Below are 21,883 nucleotides of genomic sequence, written 5' to 3' on the forward strand. Positions count from 1 at the left end.
AATAGCTTATAAATCAGTTGTTATGCTATATTATCACCCGATATTGGATTCAATCTTTTTGTCAACTTGTTCTCTTTCAATTAGGACTGGTTTTATATTTCTATTTGCATCTGATTAATCGTAGGCCTCATTTATTTGAGAGTAGGCATCTAATTTTTTGAGTAAAAAAAACATTATTTTTGAATAATTTTGGAAATTTTAAATAAATTCTGAAGAAAATTGCCACTGTTGATCACACTAGTCTACTTTAATATTTCACCAGGAATTTTGTTTTGAAAAACTTTTATTTTGTACAAAATGGCACATTGTTACACTTGTGGTGTTCCCGGTCAAAAATGACCGGACTACAATAAATAGCTTATAAATCACTCATTATGCAATATTATCACCCAATATTGGATTCAATCTTTTTGTCCACTTGTTCTCTTTCAATTAGTACTGGTTTTATATTTCTATTTGCATCTGATTAATTGTAGGCCTCATTTATTTGAGAGAAGGCATCTCAATTTTTGAGTAAAAAAAACATTATTTTTGAATAATTTAGGAAAAATAAAAAAAAAATGCCACTGTTAATCACACTAGTCTACTTTAATTTTTCACCAGGAATTGTGTTTTGAAAAACTTTTATTTTGTACAATATGGCATAGAGTTACACTTGTGGTGTTCCACTGGGCCATTGAGGGCCATTGTGGGCCATTGTTTCAATGGGCCATTGAAAGTGAATGGGAGAGACCAATGCAACCAATGAATGGAACAACACAAAATATGTATCATTTTAAAGCTTAGAATCTCAGCTTGGATCTAATCACTTTGATCAACTCCTAACATCTGCTGAGTTATCACTCTAAAACTGAGTGTACCCCCCGCAGGCGCCACCTAGCTGCGAAACAAATAATCATAATATTTTTCAAAACTATTACCTTGATCAACTTAAAAAAGGTGTCATTTGAAAGCTTAGAGTCTGAAATTTACAATGAATGTAGCCAATTTGATAAACTCCTAAGTAGTGCTGAGTTATTTGCTGATAAATAAAAATAAAAAAAATCATAATTTATAAACTACTTTTTTTGTATTACATTCAGCAATATGTCAAATACATCATACAGCTCTGATAGTCCTGTGTCATACGTCATTTGAAAGGTCTCAATGAGTAGAATACAACAAGCATAATTGTTTGAGGCTTTTTTACTAAACTTGAGCAAGGTTTTTCTAAAAGAAGCCCTTCAAGAGACCCATGTGTAAACCATGTATGGATGCTTAATTTTAGACACATTTCCGCTCGTAACTTCATGAAACATGCTCCGATTGTGGAAAATGACACATCATTATTTACAGCAGATGCTTACAATTAAAATGAGTCCAAACTCAACATAATCCATCACTCAGAACTAAAGATATTCCTCATGGAGTTCTAACACAAAAAAATATCACAGACGCACAGACTCACGTAGCCAATCAAGGTAGCTTAGACTTGGCCTTTTTACTTGTATCTTCATGAAAATTATATCGATCATGAAAAATGGCACATCGTTATTTACAGCAGGAGCTCACGATTAAAAAGAGCCCAAGCTCAATATATTCCATCAATCAGATCTAAAGATATTCCTCATGGCGTTCTAACACAGAAAATACCACAGACGCACCTAGCCAAGTATATACTCATGAAGCACTCGCGTTTGGTTTTCGCTCATAACTTCACGAAGCATGCACAGTTCGTAGAAAACTGTACATCATTATTTTCAGCAGACTATCACTATTAAAAAGAGCCCAAACTCAGCATAATCCATCACTCAGATCTAAAGATATTCCTAATTGAGTTGTAACACACAAACCCCCACATGCGCTCACAGAGCCTTGAATATAGTTGTAGCCTAGCACTTATGTCGCGTTTTAACTCATAACTCAATGAAGCATGCATAAATTGTGGAAAATGGCACATCATTATTTACAGGAGATTGTTAAGATTAAAAAGAGCCCAAACTCACCATAATCCATCACTCAGATGTAAAGATATTCCTCATGGACTTCTAACACATGTCTCTCCCATTCACTTTCAATGGCCAATTGAAACAGTGGCCCTCAATGGCCCAGTGGAACACCACAAGTGTAACTCTGTGCCATTTTGTACAAAATAAAAGTTTTTCAAAACAAAATTCCTGGTGAAAAATTTAAGTAGACTAGTGTGATCATCAGTGCCAATTTTCTTCAGATTTTATTTTATTTTTCCAAAATTATTTAAAAAATAATGTTTTTTTACTCAAAAAATGAGATGCCTACTCTCAAATAAATTAGGCCTACAATTAATCAGATGCAAATAGAAATATAAAACCAGTCCTAATTGGAAGAGAACAAATGGACAAAAAGATTGAATCCAATATTGGGTGATAATATTGCATAATGAGTGATTTATAAGCTATTTTTTGTAGTCCGGTCATTTTTGACCGGGAACACCACAAGAGTGACAATGTGCCATTTTGTACAAAGTAAAAGTCTTTCAAAACAAAATTCCTGGTGAAAAATTAAAGTAGACTAGTGTGATCAACAGTGCCAATTTTCTTCAGATTTTCTTCAATATTTCCAAAATTATTAAAAAAAAAAAAAAAATGTACTCATAAAATGAGATGCCTACTATCAAATAAATGAGGCCTACAATTAATCAGATGCAAATAGAAATATAAAACCAGTCCTAACTGAAAGAGAACAAGTGGACAAAAAGATTGAATCCAATATTGGGTGATAATATTGCATAATGAGTGATTTATAAGCTATTTTTTGTAGTCCGGTCATTTTTGACCGGGAACACCACAAGTGTAACAATGTGCCATTTTGTACAAAATAAAAGTTTTTCAAAACAAAATTCCTGGTGAAATATTAAAGTAGACTAGTGTGATCAACAGTGGCAATTTTCTTCAGAATTTATTTAAAATTTCCAAAATTATTCAAAAATAATGTTTTTTTTACTCAAAAAATGAGATGCCTACTATCAAATAAATGAGGCCTACAATTAATCAGATGCAAATAGAAATATAAAACCAGTCCTAACTGAAAGAGAACAAGTGGACAAAAAGATTGAATCCAATATTGGGTGATAATATTGCATAATGAGTGATTTATAAGCTATTTTTTGTAGTCCGGTCATTTTTGACCGGGAACACCACAAGAGTGACAATGTGCCATTTTGTACAAAATAAAAGTTTTTCAAAACAAAATTCCTGGTGAAATATAAAAGTAGACTAGTGTGATCAACAGTGCCAATTTTCTTTAGATTTCATTTAATATTTCCAAAATTATTCAAAAATAATGTTTTTTTTACTCAAAAAATGAGATGCCTACTATCAAATAAATGAGGCCTACAATTAATCAGATGCAAATAGAAATATAAAACCAGTCCTAACCGAAAGAGAACAAGTGGACACAAAGATTGAATCCAATATTGGGTGATAATATTGCATAACAAGTGATTTATAAGCTATTTTTTATAGTCCGGTCATTTTTGACCGGGAACACCACAGGAGTTATTGGGTTGTGAACACCACACAAGGGTTAATTAAGGCTTTAAGATCAATTTCCAAAAGATGATTTTTTATTCCTCTTTTTAGTCAACTTTAGCATGGGTGTGTTCACTTATGGTAAGCACTGTATGTATATTCAAAATCGTCTTATGTGAACATATTAATGCCATTGTGAAGTTTAGAAGTGTGATTAATAATCTGTCAAATGTACACTTAATGTATATTGACCTATCCATGTGTGTTCGATTAATAAAGCTAACAAGTTTAAGGATGCACTTTATTTGTATATTGTATTACAGTGCTGAGTACAGCTTTACATCTGCTATGCTATCTGGTAATTTACATGTGGTATTGTTATCATGTTTATTTTTGACTCACTTAATTTGTCATTTATTTTTCCTTTCCTTTGTTAAGGACCACACACACACACACACACACACACACACACACACACACACCATCCATACCCATGTACACAAGTGACCATCCATACCAATGTAACCAGTGAACTTGATGTACATTAAAGTCATTTAAATGGGGTTACTGTCTCTGTGTCCTTACCGACACACCATGATGATGACCAAATCTACCTAAGAACCAGTCCACCTTCATTACATTGACAGTTATTGATGTATGTTATTGTGTCTCTGAAGACAAGGTAGACAATGGATGAGTGGATTGTGAGGGGAACGGATGAGGTAGAAGCATGTTTGCTCTGTGTGTAGAATTCCAACTTGTAGAGTGATTTCTGTGGTGGTACTATGGATGTGACCAGCTCCCAGAGGGTGTCCATCCTAGCGCTGCCACTGCCAAGGGAGATTCACAGGGGATGAGTGGTTTCTCATATTGTCAAGCTAAATCCTCATCAATAAAACTGCCTGCTGCAGCAGAGTCAAGTAGTGCTGTAGTAATGATGGTACTAGTAGAGAACATTATCTATAAAGGTACTTCTATACATGAAGTGGAATGACCAGGAAGAATGGAGGTAGTCACCATTCGGAGTATACTGTTGGGTTGGTCGCATTGGGCAGTTAGCAGTCAGATGTCAAGTCAAGTCACCTTCATTTATATAGCGCTTTTAACAATGTAGAATGTTTCAAAGCAGCTTTACAGTGATTATACACTGTAAAAAAAAAATCATTGCTAATATTGAAAAATTCAAGGCAACACATTGCATTCACATTTTTATGTTTTCCCAACGATTAGCAATGTAATTATCCCAATTACAATAACGTTGTTGTCCTTACTAATATTATTTAGTTCTGATAAGGGACAGCGCTTTAGCCATGTGATTACCCCAACAACAATAATGTTGTTGTCCTTACTAATATTACTTAGTTCTGTTGATGAACAGCACTTTAAATTCCTCGTTCTACCAATGAATATATGTTTGCTCAGTCAATAGCCTCGTTCACAGCACTAGAAAATGTTTATCAAGAATATATTGATTCTCTTTCCACTATACTGGAAACTCACTTATTTTCCTTTGGCCTACATATTTTTTTTTAATTCACAAACTAAAATAAATCCATAACAAACAATGTCATACATTTCAAGTATTTTATTTCACTGTGACCAAGGGTGTATTTTACTGATTAAAAACAAAAAAATAGGTGGCACTATGCAATTAAACCTCTTCAAAATAATATTAATGAAAAATAAACACAGAAAGGCCACATAAATGTTTTCAATTAAGATAAATGTCACAGTAGACATTGTCACAGTGTTCTGGCACTCAGAACATAGCCCTAACAGCCGTAATTCACAGTAGCTGAACATGAAAACGTGTTGGGAGTAAATGTTACCATTGTAACCAACATACAAGAACTATAAATGCATGTCAAATGACATACCATATAACTCCAAAATGAAACCACAGAAAGGATACCAATTTAAGAGGTTTACAATCCAGAACTTCTGGGGCTCAGAAACATGGGCCTATACAGGTCAAATTACAATTAAAATGTGAAAAGTGTAAATATGCAATCAACACAACCACCATAAATGAAAAACTATTAATACACATAAAATTTGACATCAAATACGTCCACAAAAACCTGAAACTTACACAGAATTACTGTTTGGGCAATGCGAAAAGTTCAAAAACATTTTGGTTAAAAGAGCCCATCCAGCATTACGTTAGAGCATCATGATACAAAATAAAATATGGTGTTTTTTTAGGCTGTGTGCATATGATTGTGTGTTTAATGTAAATGTTTGTCTGTGATGATCTTATGCATGTATTATGATGGTTATTGAGCAACTGTAACCAATCCTCTTGGGATGTGTGGAAGTTTGAACATTTGGTTAGAAGAGTCCATCAGCATTAGAGTTGCCAAGGAGCAAAACAGAAGAGAAGGCCAAGGCAGGAGAGATCTGGGATATTGTATGGTACTGTAAGCACCATACACCAAAAAACAAAACAAAAAACTTGAAAGATATCCTAACGATATCCTTAAGAATGCCATAAGTGTCTCTTGCATTTGTGCAAAAAAACAAAACATTGAAATCAACCACACATGAAGGTGCAAACTATTGTTAACATGAGCTACTTAATAAGAACAGTACATTCATATTACTATTGGCCTATACAGAAATTGCCCTTGGCCTCATTTTCCAGTATTTCACAATGCTAGTTTGTTCTTAAGCGATCGGACACGCTTTGTGCATTTAGGTCCCATTTCCATAAAGACGCTCTGTAGAGTATCAAAAGTGTACTTGAGATGTTTTGGGTAGGAAATGTTGAGGGCGTATAAAAGGCCAAAAAGGTATGCCACAGCAGTGGGAGTATCAGCGATGTCCTGTAGAACTACAGATTCCTCCACAATCAATGAAATGTTTTGCACCTTTGGAGAGGAGGTTTCCACAGCACAGTCCTCGAGGACATAAAGCACCCCCACAGCCACTCCCTTTACGGCCACATCATCTGGATCAGTTTCCTATAATAGAGATGTCAAAACATTAAAAGGTGATTTTCAACACACAACACAAAACACACACATCATCTTCATCTTGTAATTGTAATGGGGCAGCCGTGGCCTGCTGGCTAGGGGTTCGGGCTTGTAATCGAAGGCTTGCAGGTTCGATTCACTGTGTGCTCTGTGTGTTCACTAGTAGCTGAGGCAATCTTCTTCCATCCCATCTTTCTATGTTACTTTTTTCTCCATGTATTTCTGGAATGATGAGTGGTTATTCTGTTATGATAATTGACACTTACAAGACATTGCTTGAAAAGTTGTCCAGGTTCCTCACAGAGAAAAATGGGAAGTCCTCTGAGTGCAGCATCCTGGCGGTGCCGGATAATATTAGAGGTCTATCAAAAAAGACGGGAAAAATGTCTTTATATCAGACAAAGAAACATTCACCTCAGTGAGCAGAGGTATTTTCTCTACTATAACTCATACCTCATCATCAAGCTTCATCAGGATGTGTTCTAGGTCCTTTCCAAAGGATGCTTTCCGGGAACGGTAGAGCCGAAGGAGTTTCGGAGTGTATTTCTCCACTGCAGCTCTAAATGTCCCCAGTAAGTTCTTATTGGTGATGCGAAAAAACTCCTCACCAATCTGTTAACATGTACAGAAGAACAGTGAGTAAAGCAATAGTGTTGCTCTGAATATTACCATGTAAATGAAAGTTTACAGCTATTTAAATGACAAGAGTAAAAACATTACTGTCAGCTTTGTAAAAAACATACCTGTTCTTTAAAGAATAAAGCAGGCCATCGATTTTGTATCACCATGACCATGGGTTGCTCCTCAACTACCTCCCTTCTCCTGAGGGAGAATGTCAGGTCCATCTTCACTCTGATAAGTGAGTCATCTACTCGGGCTTTCTTTGATGCTTCCACCAAGAGCATTCTTTGTTCCTCAAGTGAAGCATCATCATGTTCATTTGGATGGTTAGGACAATGGTTAATTTCACCACGTTTAGCCCTTTTCAGAGTGTATGTCATGTCACCGTCTCCCTTGGATTTGCTATTGATAGAGACTTCACTGCAACCAGCCACTCGGAGCTTTGCTCTGAAGTTACTGAACCTATTCCTAATGCTGGTCAACCATCCCTCATAACCATTGCCATCATTCTCTTTGAGGCACGGGTACTTGGATATCAAAGCGACAGCAATGGATTCGACTTCATGAGGCCTAGGATATGCCGTAATGTCAAAAGTCACTTGAGTAATTTTGTCCAGAATGTCCGTCTTTATGTCTCTTGTCACATCAATCCCTGTTTTGGTCTTTTCATAAGCTTCATTTGCCTTTCTTAATTTCAGTTCCACATCATGAGACAGAGGGGGGATAGTAAATGGAGAAGGCCAAACTGAAGTGCTGTGCAAATTACCTGAAGTGGTTGGTGAGGGGTTAGTTGAGGTGTGCACTGGAGAATTTAAGCTTGCCGTATCCAACGACGATATGGATCCAAGGGACTGACTATCACTATTGTCAGGCTGGGATGCAATTTTCCACTTAATGTGCAAAACTGCACGATCATGGGGTAGTTCGGATATGTTTGACAAAGTGCAAAGTGCGTTTGTGAAATCAGGGTCCTCAAATTGTAATGTAAAGTCTCCCTGTAGCTGTAGCTTTTCTTTTAGCACGTCTATAAGGGCATCCACTGACTCTGGCACTTGTGAAAGATGAACACGCCGTGCCTCATCATCAGAAACCACAACACGGAGTAGCAAAGCCTACAAAGAAACAACAACAATGACTTTTAGCTTAGAGTAAAATTTTGATATCTTCATCAATTGACATTGAAAAAAATCTTAAGATAGCTCACCATTTTCTCTCAGCGCGAATGTGTTCTAAGGGTCACCCAGAGCTTTCCTCCAACAGAGTAGGCTGTCAAAGGATAGTAATGATTCAAGTCATTCATATCAAGAACGATGACCTCACCATAGCTGCTGTCATCAAGTTGAAAAGACCTATAATGTTCAAGGTACCATGCTACAAGCTTTTTGGATAGGAATGACACTTTGTCAGCATCAACTAAAATGCTCAAAATCTTGAAAAACTGTGGCTGACCATAGCATTGCCCAGCTGTGATGATCATGCCTTGACCATATTCTGTTCCAAAGAATTGCACTTTACGAGTGACAGAGACTGTTTCCACATCTGGGAATTTTCTTAACACAGCAGATCTCTGTGCAATGTCCAAAGATCCCACCTGAACAGCTCTGACTTTGTCAATGTAAAGGTCTGACTTGAAGACACTTTGCCCATCCAAATGGTATGCCATCAACTGCTGATGCTTCGTAGCTAAAGACATCAGCACATTCTTCATATTATGCACATTACGGGCAACTCTTTTGAAGAGACCATGTTTTGATTCAAACCGCATGGTCCAGAGGTCCACCAACGGACCATAACAGCGTATGAGGTGTGTGTAGTGCTCAATGAAATGATGTTTTGGCTTCAACACAAAATTAGGAAATGTGGTTGTAAGTAGTAAGTGATGATCTGATAACTTGAATGCAAGATAGCTTAATGTTTCCTCTGTGAATTTGTCAGAGACAACAATCTGAACGATCTCTTTTAGATCCATTAATATTTCCCATGATGGTTCATTCTCTGGAACACAACCACCAACCATGAGGGGAAGTAATCGCAACAACGCCCAATTTTCATGCCCATTGCCCCCAATAGTACCCTTTGAGAGGGCTGCTTTAGTAATGATCTTTGGTTTGTTGACTTGGTCAGTGTTCTTGTATGGGAATGAACTGATGCTGTGATTAAGCTTGTCAAGTGTGAAAAATCTTTTAGAAATTAAATCTTTGAGGCACAATGACAATTCCACTGGAATGACCCCTTCAAAAAAATCGTGTAAAATGTCTGGGGGAAATCCTGTCACAGGATGAAAGGAAGCCAAATGCTTACTTAACACACACTCTTGTTTTACCCCATTTACACTCGTAAGAGTTTGGTTTTGCTTTATGTCATCCACAAACCTATTGTGCTGCTCAATAGTTCTCAAAGGGAATTCTCTTGGTTTTATAGTACCTATTTGACTGTGACTGACCAAACAGAAACGACAAAACTTGTCTACTGTGAAGCTTTCTTGAAACCCTGCTAAGCCATGTGCTCCAAGATTATCTGCACAGACACAGAACAGCTTTGCTCCAACAGACCTCTGTAAAGCCTCCACAAACACCCCATTTTGCTCAACATGCTTTAGATCCTTTATCAGTGGCTCTAAAAATCTGTCATACCCAAATTTCTTGACATCAACACTTTTCCCTAAAACTCCCAACTGAATGGATGTCAGACCTGACCTGAACTTTGCTGGTAAATTTAAGATGACCCAATACACTGCAACTACCTTGTGGATCTTTCTGGATGTACCTAAAGGGTTGCACACTTCGAACTCATCGATGTACAGAGCTAAGCTGATTTCTACATCTTCACCAAGGCAAGCACTATTCAGCTTGAAGTACTGACCATCCTGGAAAGACCTGTAAACACCTGGTGAGCTTTCCTGTCTGAAAACTAATGCACCTGAAAAATCAGAGCGTCTCAAAAGATTTTCTAGCACTGATGCCAATGGTACATAGACAAATGAGTTCCTATTGCCCTGTCTATACAGATATTCTACAGGCTCAATCAGAGGAAAATTTTGTTTGAAATATAAGTTTCTTCGGTGGTCAGTAGATAGACAGCCTTTCACAGAGGTTGTAGTTACTAATGGGGTGGATGTAAATAAAGAATCAACTATTTCCCCAACCAGAGTGCCTTCGGTTGAAATATTGTGTTTTTCAATAACCTCTGCTACGGAGCGAAAGGCATGGAATTTTGTGCATGTCAATATATCCCGAATTTCCTCAACTATTCGTTGAACTGCGCTTCTTGAGACGTGTAAAACAGTCTGCATACAAAGGAAAAGACTTGCAATTTTGTGTTCTACTGTTTCATACTCACAATGACCTACTCTGTCTTCCCTCAACACATCATCTTGAAAGGACGTTGAAGCCACACTTTCATCACCTACACTTTCATCAGCAATGTCATCTCCAGAAATCACAACAGGCTGAATCACAGTTCTAAAATCTTTCAATGTGTAATGTTTGTGTTTCCTACATTTATGGGAGTTGAATGTTGAATATGTGTTTGTCTTAAACTCACAACCTAAGAACGGGCAAGGAACACTTTCCTGAATTTTAAGGTGATTTCCAAGATGTTTAAAAAAATCTCTTTCAGAACATATTTCTTGGAAATCACAACATTCACATTTGAATGTATAATTAGATTGATGGTGAACAGATGCACCTTTGCGATGATTTCTTGAAAGATGTGACCTTAAAGCTCCTTGAGTTTTGAAGACACACACACAGTTGGGGTGAACACACGGCCAATGGTTTGGTCTTCTGTGGTTAAGCTGGTGATGTCTGATGAGACTGTCTTGGTCTGCGGAATAATCGCAAAACTTGCAATGCATGTGGTGCCAATTCTCTCACCTGAAACATATAATTATGACATTCAAAGACTTAATATTACATAATACAAAATATTACATAGGACCCACACAATGCAAAAAAACTGCTTAGGTTACATCAAGCCGGAGGCTATATTGTTCATTCAAGGAAATAATTAAAATGCCAGTTTACTTTAGCTAAATAAAGTGTGTTTCCATAGCATTTTTTACAAGTAAATAATGTGATTTTAGTTCCATAAAAGTATATATACCATAACCAAAATGTAAGGCCATTAATCATGTTTTAAGGTGTAAATCAGATTAAGAGTAAAACCACTAATAGAATATTACAATGACAAGTTAGCTGAAAAAATATCTTCACTAGCCATATAACATAGGTTACTCCGAACAAAATAGCTGGATGCTGGGCTAACTGTTACCAAAGATCCTTGATTTCGTGCTAGTTAGCTAACTTAGTCTAGTACTATGATTTCTAAACCACCTCTGCTGTTAGCATCTAGCTGCAAGTTAGACAATATGTTCTAGTTCTTGATAGACAGGCATGACTACCTCATCAAGTTTAGCTCATCAACTTAGAATGTGGTACAATTAACTTACACGAAATGTACTGAAACAATAGGCTACAATATATTTCTGGCCACATAGGTATAATATCTGAACACCACACTTTAATGGTGGAATTCTACACCGAAAAAAAAATTGGTGGGATGTTAAGTTAGGTTGCTAGTATTACAACGATGGCAGTGCAATTCAAACTAGCACATCTTCTGACGAAATATTTTCGATTAAATGCTTTTTTTGAAAATCATCCAATTCTTCTAAATCATTCCACAACTAAAGTGTAGTTTCAAAACGTAATTTAATACTTACTTTTACGCCGTCAATCCCGATAGTCCTAACTGGATAACTTGCAGATGAGAGAAAGACAACTTCGAGGGAGAGGAAAGCCCGCGTTGAGATCCATGTTGAAACCCCGGATGTCAGACAACATGCGCATGCGCTTTTCGCATTCTAATTGGCTGTTGTGCTTAATACGTTTTCTATGTTCAGTTTATTCTCAAAAACATGTTTACACATCATTGATATGCAAAACATTGGTCTAACATGGTTTTCTGCATACATTTATATTAATACACATTTTCCTGTCTGGAATACTAAAAATATCAACTCTACTGAATAAAACACCGTTTTATTTTTTACAGTGTAGGAAATTAAAGTAACAGAGATTGTTTTGGCTTTATAGCAGCTCTAGAATAAAGTTATTGTCCAGCTAAAGTGAGTTTTGATTGATTCACTTCCGTCGCAACGATCATTGGTTATTAACATTGGTAATTAAGGGCCGTTAACACGACACCGTTCTAACAGAAAACTCTTAAGTTCTCTCTGCACAAACTTTAAAAATGCATTACGAGTTCAGTCTATAGATATGCGCGTTTGAATATATATGTGTGCAGGCGTGTAGTCCTTCTTTACAAACCAACCCTCAACAAACTACTAATTTTTATCGCTTATGTGTAGCCACGTTGACTGGAATTATCCCGACAATGTTTTATCTGTACAGAGGTAAAAGGAAGAGAACGGGCCTTCACAAGGGGAGAGACTAGTTGACACTTCAGGACTGCGTTGTCGTCGCGTCCAGGCGCAGGTCCTTCATCAGATCTAGATACAGCCTGTATCCGCTGAACTGCGGTAAACCTCGGGATAAACAGAGAGACTAATATTAGCGTAGATGCCATTATTATGATGTAAAAGGTACATCAGGGTTTATGGGAAGTGTTCCCGGTTCCGGCTGACCTAATCTATGCAGTGTAACGCACAGAAGATGATCAGATTGTCAGCTCTCTATATGATTAAATTACTGAAATTACCCTGTGATCCAAAACCCCTCTAGTCTGAGACCTAATCAACTCGCTGACATCCTTATCCACAAACACCTCTATTGTCTCAAGATTCTTCCTTGCAGGACGTGCAGACCAAACGGCGCCAACAAATGGCGTAAATCATTGACTGCCTATCTGAAAACACAGATCTCTTACTGCTGAATCAACAAGAACCTTTTGTTTATTGCCCGGCGAACATCCGCTGACCAATAAGAGCAATCTTGAGAGAACCCCCAGCGGTTCTCTCGGACATTGATTTACATTTAGACACTGATTTACACGTCAGAAAACAACAAGACTCTGTTCGACCAGATGCGCTGGCTGATAATCTCATCAAAACCAGTAAAACGCACACACATAGCCTCTCACCCCGCGGCTCGAGGACAAAAGTTCAACGCGCAGGCATGAACTTTCAAGACTGGTCACACACACACACACAGAAACACACGCAGATCCTGCCACGTGTGATCAAAAATCAGTTTGTAAAATGTTTAAAATGTATTTTCTTGATGTGTGCATGATCCCTTGTCCCAAATATTATGCCTATATAGCTTTATTGGTTTGTAATCAATTTGATGTGATTTTAATCGCAAGAAATCATGTATCCGTGTGTAACTTGGGTGATAGAAGTGCCATTCGTGGTATCGTTTTGTTCCAGAAATCCCAACGGTTTTGAATCTTTAACACAAAATATCAGAAAATGTGTTATTCGACTAAATACCAGCGGTATTGTTGATAAGAACAGAGTTATAATTCCAATATCTAGTATGAAGGGCGTATACACCTCGAAACGTCAGAAGGTTGGGCCCAATACGTTGTTAAAGACGATTGGCCTACAGGCGTGAGGGGGCGTGAGCTTGGCCCCTTCAAAATGTTGTGTTTCCCTCCTCTCAGGGCAGTCCGCCAGAGAGAGAAAGAAGACCCCGCCTCCTTCCTTCAAGGAAAAACTTTGCTCGCTTTTATTTTCATTTTCTTCCAAGTTTTATTTTCTTAAGACTACTTTACTTCAGTTGATAGTCTTCTTCAACCAACCAACGAAACCAACTTAAAGCTAAGATCATCTTTGCCGAGTTTTCGCTCGCTTCGAGTCGCTATAGCAACCAGAACGCTGTGACCACGTGATCCAGGCGCCTTTGTCCACACACGCATGCACAGAGGGCCGGTCTTCAAACAGAGTAACGTAAATCTTAAAATTCGCAATCTGAAAGGAATGCTGTTTAAGTTGTCTAAAGAATTACTAGAAATGTTGGGGTTTCGTTGTGAATGAATGTGTTAAACTGTTTCTGCCTTTCTCCAAATTCTCTCACTCACACTTACACTCTCTCTCACACACACACATACTCACATGCACATGTCTGGAGACAAACACACCACCACGTGCTCATAGAGACAAACACACCGCCACGTGCTCACAGGGACACACATCTCCTTACAAACGCTGCTAACTTACACACACATAAAATCATTCTTATTCTTATTTTTATTCTCTCCCTCTTACTCTCTCTCTCTCCCAATTCTCTACTCTCTCTCTCGTAACCTTTTATTGTATTTTAATTTTGATTTTATTTCTTATTACGATCGTTATATTGTTTGTTTGTTATGCATATTTACTCCTGCGTGATTTAAATAGTACATGTAATCTTTAGCTTGTGTGATTAAACTTCCATAATTCTTTGAATTGAAATTGTTCTTTTGTTTCATTACTGAAATCACTGAAAGTCGCGATTTAAGCTACAGCTCTACCTTTGATTTTACTATTGAAATATCTAAAATTGTCTAAACACGAAAATAATCATTCTTTTGTGGCCACAAGAAAAGGGTTATTTGTCGGTGTTAAAGACGATAGGTTTCTGTTCAGAAATTATACATGCTGGTCGCTGGACGGACAGTTTGCATGATAAATGAACATTAACCTCTACCTAAATTTTCCCCTAATTAAAATATAATTCTACCCACCTATATCAGTAATTACTACGAGAAATCGTGTAATTATTGATACAAGTTGAGGTTTTGACCTATTCCCTATTTGGAATAATTTAATTTGTGTAAACGGCATATGCATATTCATATCTTATGAATAATACCTCTCATTTGAGCTAATAAATTCCCTAACATAGAGGCATTGTTGTTACAGCAGTCTAGCATTGAATTATAGTAGTCTATAGTGTGTTATGTATATGCTAGGTCAAAGAGATGTGTTTGAGTGTGTCTGCTTCCCAGACAATGTTAGGAAGACTGTTCCAGAGTTTTGGTGCTAAAAAGGAAAAGGATCTACCGCCAGCAGTCGGTTTTGATATTCTAGGTATTGTCAACTTGCCAGAATTTTGAGATCGCAATAGACGTGAAGGACTATAATGCGTTAAGAGCTTGCTCAAGTACTGCGGAGCTAAACCATTTAGTGCTTTGTAAGTAATCAGCAATATTTTAAAATTCACACAATGTTTAATAGGGAGCCAATGCAGTGTTGACGTGACTTTCAAATGAAAAATCAAAGAGCACACCCAGGTTCCTAATCGACGACGAAGACTTGACAGAGCAGCCATCAAGTGTTAGACAGTATTCTAGGTTATTACTAGGGATGTCCCGATCCGATCACGTGATCGGAAATCGGGCCCGATCGCGTGTTTTCAGACTCGATCGGAATCGGACGTTACCTCCCGATCAGGACTCGGATATGTATTTATATTCTCATTATTTTTTAACACCTCTATTATGCGGTGACACAGAGTTACGGCGGTTTCACACTGCACGCGTTATTAGAGTGTAAGCAGCGCAGGAGCAGTGCGTATGGTGAGCAGGAGCAGGACACGCGCGTTTTGCTTTCATACTGGCAGCGTTTGTCACGCGCGGCTGAACCGTGGGTTGTGTACAGACAGAGTCTATAATGGATAAGTTGGCATTGCTTTTTTTCGTTTTCAAATACATTTAAGAGAAAAGACTTGTCAAGAAGCTTATTTTATTAATAATTTCATTTATATAACTTTTGGTTCATCTTTGTTTTTATTGTTATGGCAACAAGTTTGTTTTTGGACATTTGTTTTCTTTTTAAATTGCTGTTGGTCATTTGATTGACTGTTTAAAACACAATAGATATCATCAATGCACTTTTTGGATAAAACTGCGGTGTATTTTGGCCATGATCAATGTATTGTCACTTTAATTCAGCAAAAGCGGCGCAGCAAAAATAGACTCGGCGCCGAAACGATCACGGCACTCCTGCTTTGCTCTGCTACGCACTGCCGCGCCACCTCTGCGTGCGGTGTGAATGCTCTAAAGCCTGGTTTAATCTGTTAACATGGGCGGCGAAAAAAATACGCGCTGCACGCTCTGTTTTAACAGTGCAGTGTGAAATATTTTTTAATATTTACTGTTGCACTAAAGTCCAAAAGTGAAGAATTTATTTATTACTTGATTTTTCAAGCTACCTCACAGAAGTGCTCTGTTTGTTAACAGAGTTGTTGAATGTTAAAATAAGGTGAATTAAATAAAAAATAAGGAACATCCTGGATCTTTTTTTTTTCGCTCTTCTTTATTCTTTTTTGTTTTTGCAATATAAGTTAGAAGTATCGGATCGGGACTCGGTATCGGCAGATACTTAAAATCAAATGACTCGGACTCGGACTCGAGGGCAAAAAAACCTGATCGGGACATCCCTAGTTATTACGTGAGGAAGTTTTTTGTCCCATAATTAGACTCTGTTTTTTCAGAATTAATTAGTAGGAAATTACTAGTCATCCAACTTTTTATATCAGCTATGCATTCCGTTAATTTTGTGAATTGGTAATTTTTGTCAGGGCATGAAGAAATATAGAGCTGAGTGTATCATCAGCATAACAGTGAAAACTAATGCCATGCTTCCTAATGATATCTCCAAAGGGTAGCATGTACAGAGTGAACAGCATTGGTCCTAGTACTGAGCCTTGTGGTACACCATACTGAACTTGTGATCGATGAGACATCTCTTTATTTACTGCTACAAACTGATAATGGTCAGATAAGTATGATTTAAACCATGCTAATGCAATTCCACTAATGCCAACATAATTTTCAAGTCTATTTAAAAGAATGCTGTGGTCAATAGTATCAAATGCAGCATTAAGATCGAGATACAACACTATAGTTTAACACTATAGCGAGATACAACCACGATCGGATGATAATAGCAAATCATTTGTAACTCTAATGAGAGCAGTCTGAGTACTATGGTACGATCTAAATCCTGACTGATAATCCTTGCAGATATCATTTCTTTCTAAAAAGGAACATAGTTGTGAGGATACCGCCTTTTCTAATATCTTTGATCAACTACTCCTGAATCATGTTTAGATTGCCAAAATGCTCCCAATAGCTTAATTAACATCTGTGAATACAGGTCCAGGAGATTGCATAGTTCCACCATGGTTTCATTTTGAGAGTTTCACATGCGCTAAAAGTTAATGCTTTTGCACATGCCTTTCCTTGCCTAGAGTATCCAGACAGAGGGTGCAAGAAAGTCTGAAAGACTAATTTTCATTTTTTCTTTCTTTAATTTTTAACCATAGCTTCCACATTCTCTTACGGTTTAATAACGTGACCATTTTAATCACTGTCAATTGTGAAATTAGGTAATCCCTAATTACAGTCAATAAAAGGTCCTTGTAAAGATAATTGATGGGTCAAATTTAGCCAGCAATCTTCCAGTGGAAGAGCCCTGTATTTAATGTAGTGTATATTCTCTAAAAATGAAGCACACTAACATGAACCCTTATTGTTGTTGTAGATTATCTCAGTGTTTGGTGACAGAAGAAGATTGTGCTGCTCTGGCTTCAGCTCTGAGTTCAAACCCTTCACACCTGAGAGAGCTGGATCTGAGCTACAATCACCCAGGAGAATCAGGACTGAAGCTGCTCTCTGATGCAATGAATCATCCAGACTGCACACTGGACAAACTCAAGTAAGTGGATCAGTAAGAATCATCCTGTCTAGTGTGCATGTGAGACTGAGAGTTTTTAATAGTTGAGGTTGTCAAGAGACACTTCTTTATTAACCAGGATACTGTAGTCAACAAACATTGGTGCATATCTGTCAAAACTTTGTTTTTTACATTCTAAATGGTATAATTATAATAGATCCCTATGGACAGTTCACTTACAACTTATTTTTTTGCTATAATGTTGTTTTGCCCATATACAGCCGACCATAGGCTGTGGTTTGCTAACATAAGGCATCAAAAGCCAGGCTCATGTCTCATGCCATCTAATTCAGACAAAGTGATAAAGCATTCAGATGAGTTGTTAGTGACAATGTGGAGAAAAGAAGTAAGACTCTGATACTATAGAAGCTGTGGAAACCTCACAAAGAAATAGTACTGGAACTTCCTCCTTCATTTCCCAACATACTCTTTAAGAGCCCCCATCTTACACTGATCTCCCAAACAGATAATCTTTTCAAACATGTCTGTGAACCCATTTATGACAAAGCATGTGTGAGAGGTTATTTTCATTAAAAAAAAAAAAAATTCATTTTATTTCAGTCAATTTACAAATAATTAACATCTAGTTTCACACTATACACCTCCTCAATGAAAAAAAAGAGGGGGGGATGAAATCCTCCATCACAGTACAGAGGAAATGTTATAATAATAATAATCAGGGTTCCCACGCGTCCTGGAAAACCTGGAAAACCTGGAAAATGAAAGACTAATTTTCCAGTCCTGGAAAACACATGGAAAATGGGAAAAAAAGTAAAATGTCCTGGAAACGTTTGCGTTGTCCTGGAAAATAATTTTCCCTCCTTGTGGATGAAACGGGTTAAACATTTTACGCATGTATGTCTGTTTTCAGCTGCCTTCAACGGGTAATATCAGAGAATGTCTAAGGGCCTGTTCACATATCGCGTCTTTTGCACGCTCAAGTTCGTTATTTCAAATGTAGACGCGCGGTATGCGCGCTCATAATGGAAGCGACGTGCTCGTTTTTTCCAAGCGCGTCCGCGCCGCATCGAGACATCTCAACATCTCAACTTTTCAGAATGCCGCAAGCGCACCGTAGGTCACGTGACAAGAACCACGCTTAGCGACGACAGACGCCTCCGGAGCGCAACCGACCTAGCGTTTTGGAAAAATGAGAATGCGGCGCGCCTAGCGTTTTCTACGCGTTTTTAGGCGCGATATGTGAACGCCGCCTAATAGGAAGAGAATTGGCACTCTCTGGTTACTTCCGGTTTCTGGACTGGCTGCAGTAACACGTCTCTGTCCATGCGGGGGCGCTCGCAGGCGAGTGCAGAATGAATGGAGGTCTATGGAGCTATACCCCTCAAAATCCACTTTTCTCAGGATATCATTTTTTGTCTAGTAATTTGAATATTGTATTCGAAAGGAGATGCAAAGAAATTACACATTGCTGGGTGTTAGATTTTTTAGAGTCACTTATTTGCTTTAAAAAGTCTTTTAAAATGTCAATAACATACACATTTAAAGATACACATCGTACGACCAGAGATGCTGCTTTACGGCAATCCTTCAGTCACTTTGGTGTTTTCGCGCTCTGCACTTTCTTTTCTCTCGAGGCATCGACAACACAGCTGACACAGGTAAACACACGCGCTAGAAGAGTTTTTGTTTTGTTTGTTTCTGGTCCCGCTTCGGATGCCACGATGCCATCAAGCAGTATCTCTGGTTGTAATCAGTCGTTCACTGACCAATCAGTGTTCATTAGCAGAATGCTACCGTGTTATGGGCAACAACAACTCAACCTGTAAGAAATCAAAAGGACATAAGTACTCGTTCATTAAATTTTTCGACCTATAACCCATGTTGAACTTGCAAAACCTACAATAAAATCTGAGATTTCTCAATGGCAATCGGGTGAGGGAGACAAATTTAGCCGTCTAGCCCCATTGACTCCCATTCAGTCTGCACTCGCCCGCGATTACCTCCAGTGGAATTCTAATGGAACTGCAACCAAAATCGATACAATGACTGCAGAACCGCAGAACCATACGTCATAGCAGTGTGAGGATGACAGCGCCAGCCTAACAGTCTGATGCCGGAACCGCATACTATACATAGCCACCTTGCATATACCATACCTAAACCTACCCATCTCCACCCCCTGACCCCTAAACCTACCCATCTCCACCCCTTAGATGTTTTTACCCCGCCCACTTCCGGCATCAGACTGTTAGGCTGGCGCTGTCGTCCTCACACTGCTATGACGTATGGTTCTGCGGTTCTGCAGTTGGTTAATATTGATACAATGGGGCTAATAGGAAGTGCCAAAGCTCTCCGTAGACAGGCTCTGGTAATATTGGGCTGGAGCTGTCTGCTTTCATTTCTGCATGTAGCCAGCACAGCGCCCCACGTGACACAAACCTGCCAATATGTACGCATTTTGCGTAGCAAGTACGCAATTTGACATCTCAGTACGTTGGCATACATGCCAACCCTCCCGATTTTTCCGGGAGACTCCCGAATTTCAAAGCCCCTCCCGAAAATCTCCCGGACCGACCTTTCTCCCGAATTTCTCCCGATTTCCACCCGGACAACAATATTGCTACACTATCCGTCACTGGGCACCGTTTCAAACCGAACAATAATAAAGGTTACACCTCGAAGTCAAGCGCGGCAATCAGAACGGAAAAAGAAGCAGAAGAGGAAGGGGAAAAGGAAGAAAGAAGAGACCATGGCGAATAAAAAGAGAAAATATGCAGTATGTTATATCAGTATTCTCGAGAAAAGGAGTTTTCCCGTAGCGTAAGCTAAACTTACGCAACACGAGAGTACTCTCGTAAGAGAACGACACTCGGTTACTAACGTAACCTCGGTTCTCTCTAGAGAGGGAACGAGTGTTGCGTAGCCTGCCGTGCTTGTGCTGCACTTGGTTTCGCTTCTAGTCGACTGAAATCACTTGTGCAACCTGTGCGAGGGGGTGTTATAGGCTAGCCACACCCCTTTTTGGCGGGCCATGACGACACCCCCCCCTCAAGGTTGGCAAGTATGTACGCTGGTAGGACTTGCCCCTCTAAACTACGGTCATGTGAGTTCTGTGGCAAATGTGCACTGATATCAGCAAGTAAAATACCAGTGTATGAACTAAAGTAGAGAATAACTTCTGTTTTAGTAGTGTGGCATTGCAAGTAGAGGAAAGCAGGTGGCATTGTGAAAGACAACAATCTTTGCACAACTATAATACAGATATAACGGTATAGGTACAATATCACATCTGTTTCAAAATATATCTCGATATGATAATATCGGTATATCGCCCAGCTAGTTGTGATAACTTGACTCGCACTGTAGCAGCTGAAAAAGTCTTGAAAATGTCCTGGAAAAGTCCTGGAAAATCATTTCAAGAAAAGAGTGGGAACCCTGATAATAGCAGTGCATTTCAAAAGATGTCTTTGCCACAAGACGATGAAGATGAAGATGAAGGTCGACAGGATCCAATAACAAGTCATTTTAATATTACATCACAGGAACAGACAGAAGGTTTACCAGTGCATATGTAAAACATGGGGTAAACACACACAACGTGCAAATATCGACCGACAACCAAAGACTGAAAACAGAGGAACTAAATACACAGAGATAATTCAATGATTAAGAACAGGTGTGATGATTAGATGAGTGTCCATTTCTGTCGTGTCTGAGGCCTTCACAGGGGAGAGTCCGACACAATCTCTGCTAACACTTCAGAGATGCGTTATGGTCATGTCTAGGCGCAGGTCCACCATCTGATCTGGATACGGCCCGGATCCGGCTGACTTCAGTAAACCTCGGAATAAACAGAAAGACTAACATTAGCATAGATGCCATTCTTCTTATGATCAGGGTTCGTACGGGTGCTTGAAATCCTTGAAAGTGCTTGAATTTTGATGTTGTGTTTTCAAGGTTTGAAAAGTGCTTGAATTTTGGATACAATGCTTGAAAATGCTTGAATTTGTAACTGTATTTCTTTCACAAGAAATATCTTTCTGACGAAATAGTTCTTTATTAAATGGAGAAAAAAATGTAGCCCTACAGATTGATTGGCTTTACGCTGGCCAGAGCAAATCTAGGCGGAGTTTTCATTTTGATTTCAGTGGTTG

The 21,883-nt window shown here is 38.5% G+C and overlaps 1 protein-coding gene and 1 pseudogene across 2 annotated transcripts in view; one reads left to right on the forward strand and one right to left on the reverse strand.

Moving 5' to 3' along the window:
- Positions 1-21,883, forward strand: part of LOC311080071 (NACHT, LRR and PYD domains-containing protein 3-like) — a 55,879-nt pseudogene that overhangs the window by 25,178 nt on the left and 8,818 nt on the right. The window contains exon 7 of the transcript XR_014609605.1: positions 17,577-17,750. The product of XR_014609605.1 is annotated as an NACHT, LRR and PYD domains-containing protein 3-like (transcript). The remainder of the gene's footprint in view (positions 1-17,576; positions 17,751-21,883) is intronic.
- On the reverse strand, positions 4,980-7,746 carry LOC311080086 (uncharacterized protein). The gene is made up of 4 exons (XM_084109854.1): positions 7,207-7,746; positions 6,917-7,075; positions 6,730-6,825; positions 4,980-6,451 (listed from the first exon to the last, which is right to left on the reverse strand). Exons 1-4 carry the CDS (start codon positions 7,462-7,464, stop codon positions 6,137-6,139), a joined length of 828 nt encoding a protein of 275 aa, XP_083965980.1. The 5' UTR covers positions 7,465-7,746; the 3' UTR covers positions 4,980-6,136.

This window comes from Abramis brama (assembly GCF_963993115.1).
Source record: "Abramis brama genome assembly, chromosome: 1".
Classification (NCBI taxonomy): domain Eukaryota; kingdom Metazoa; phylum Chordata; class Actinopteri; order Cypriniformes; family Leuciscidae; genus Abramis; species Abramis brama.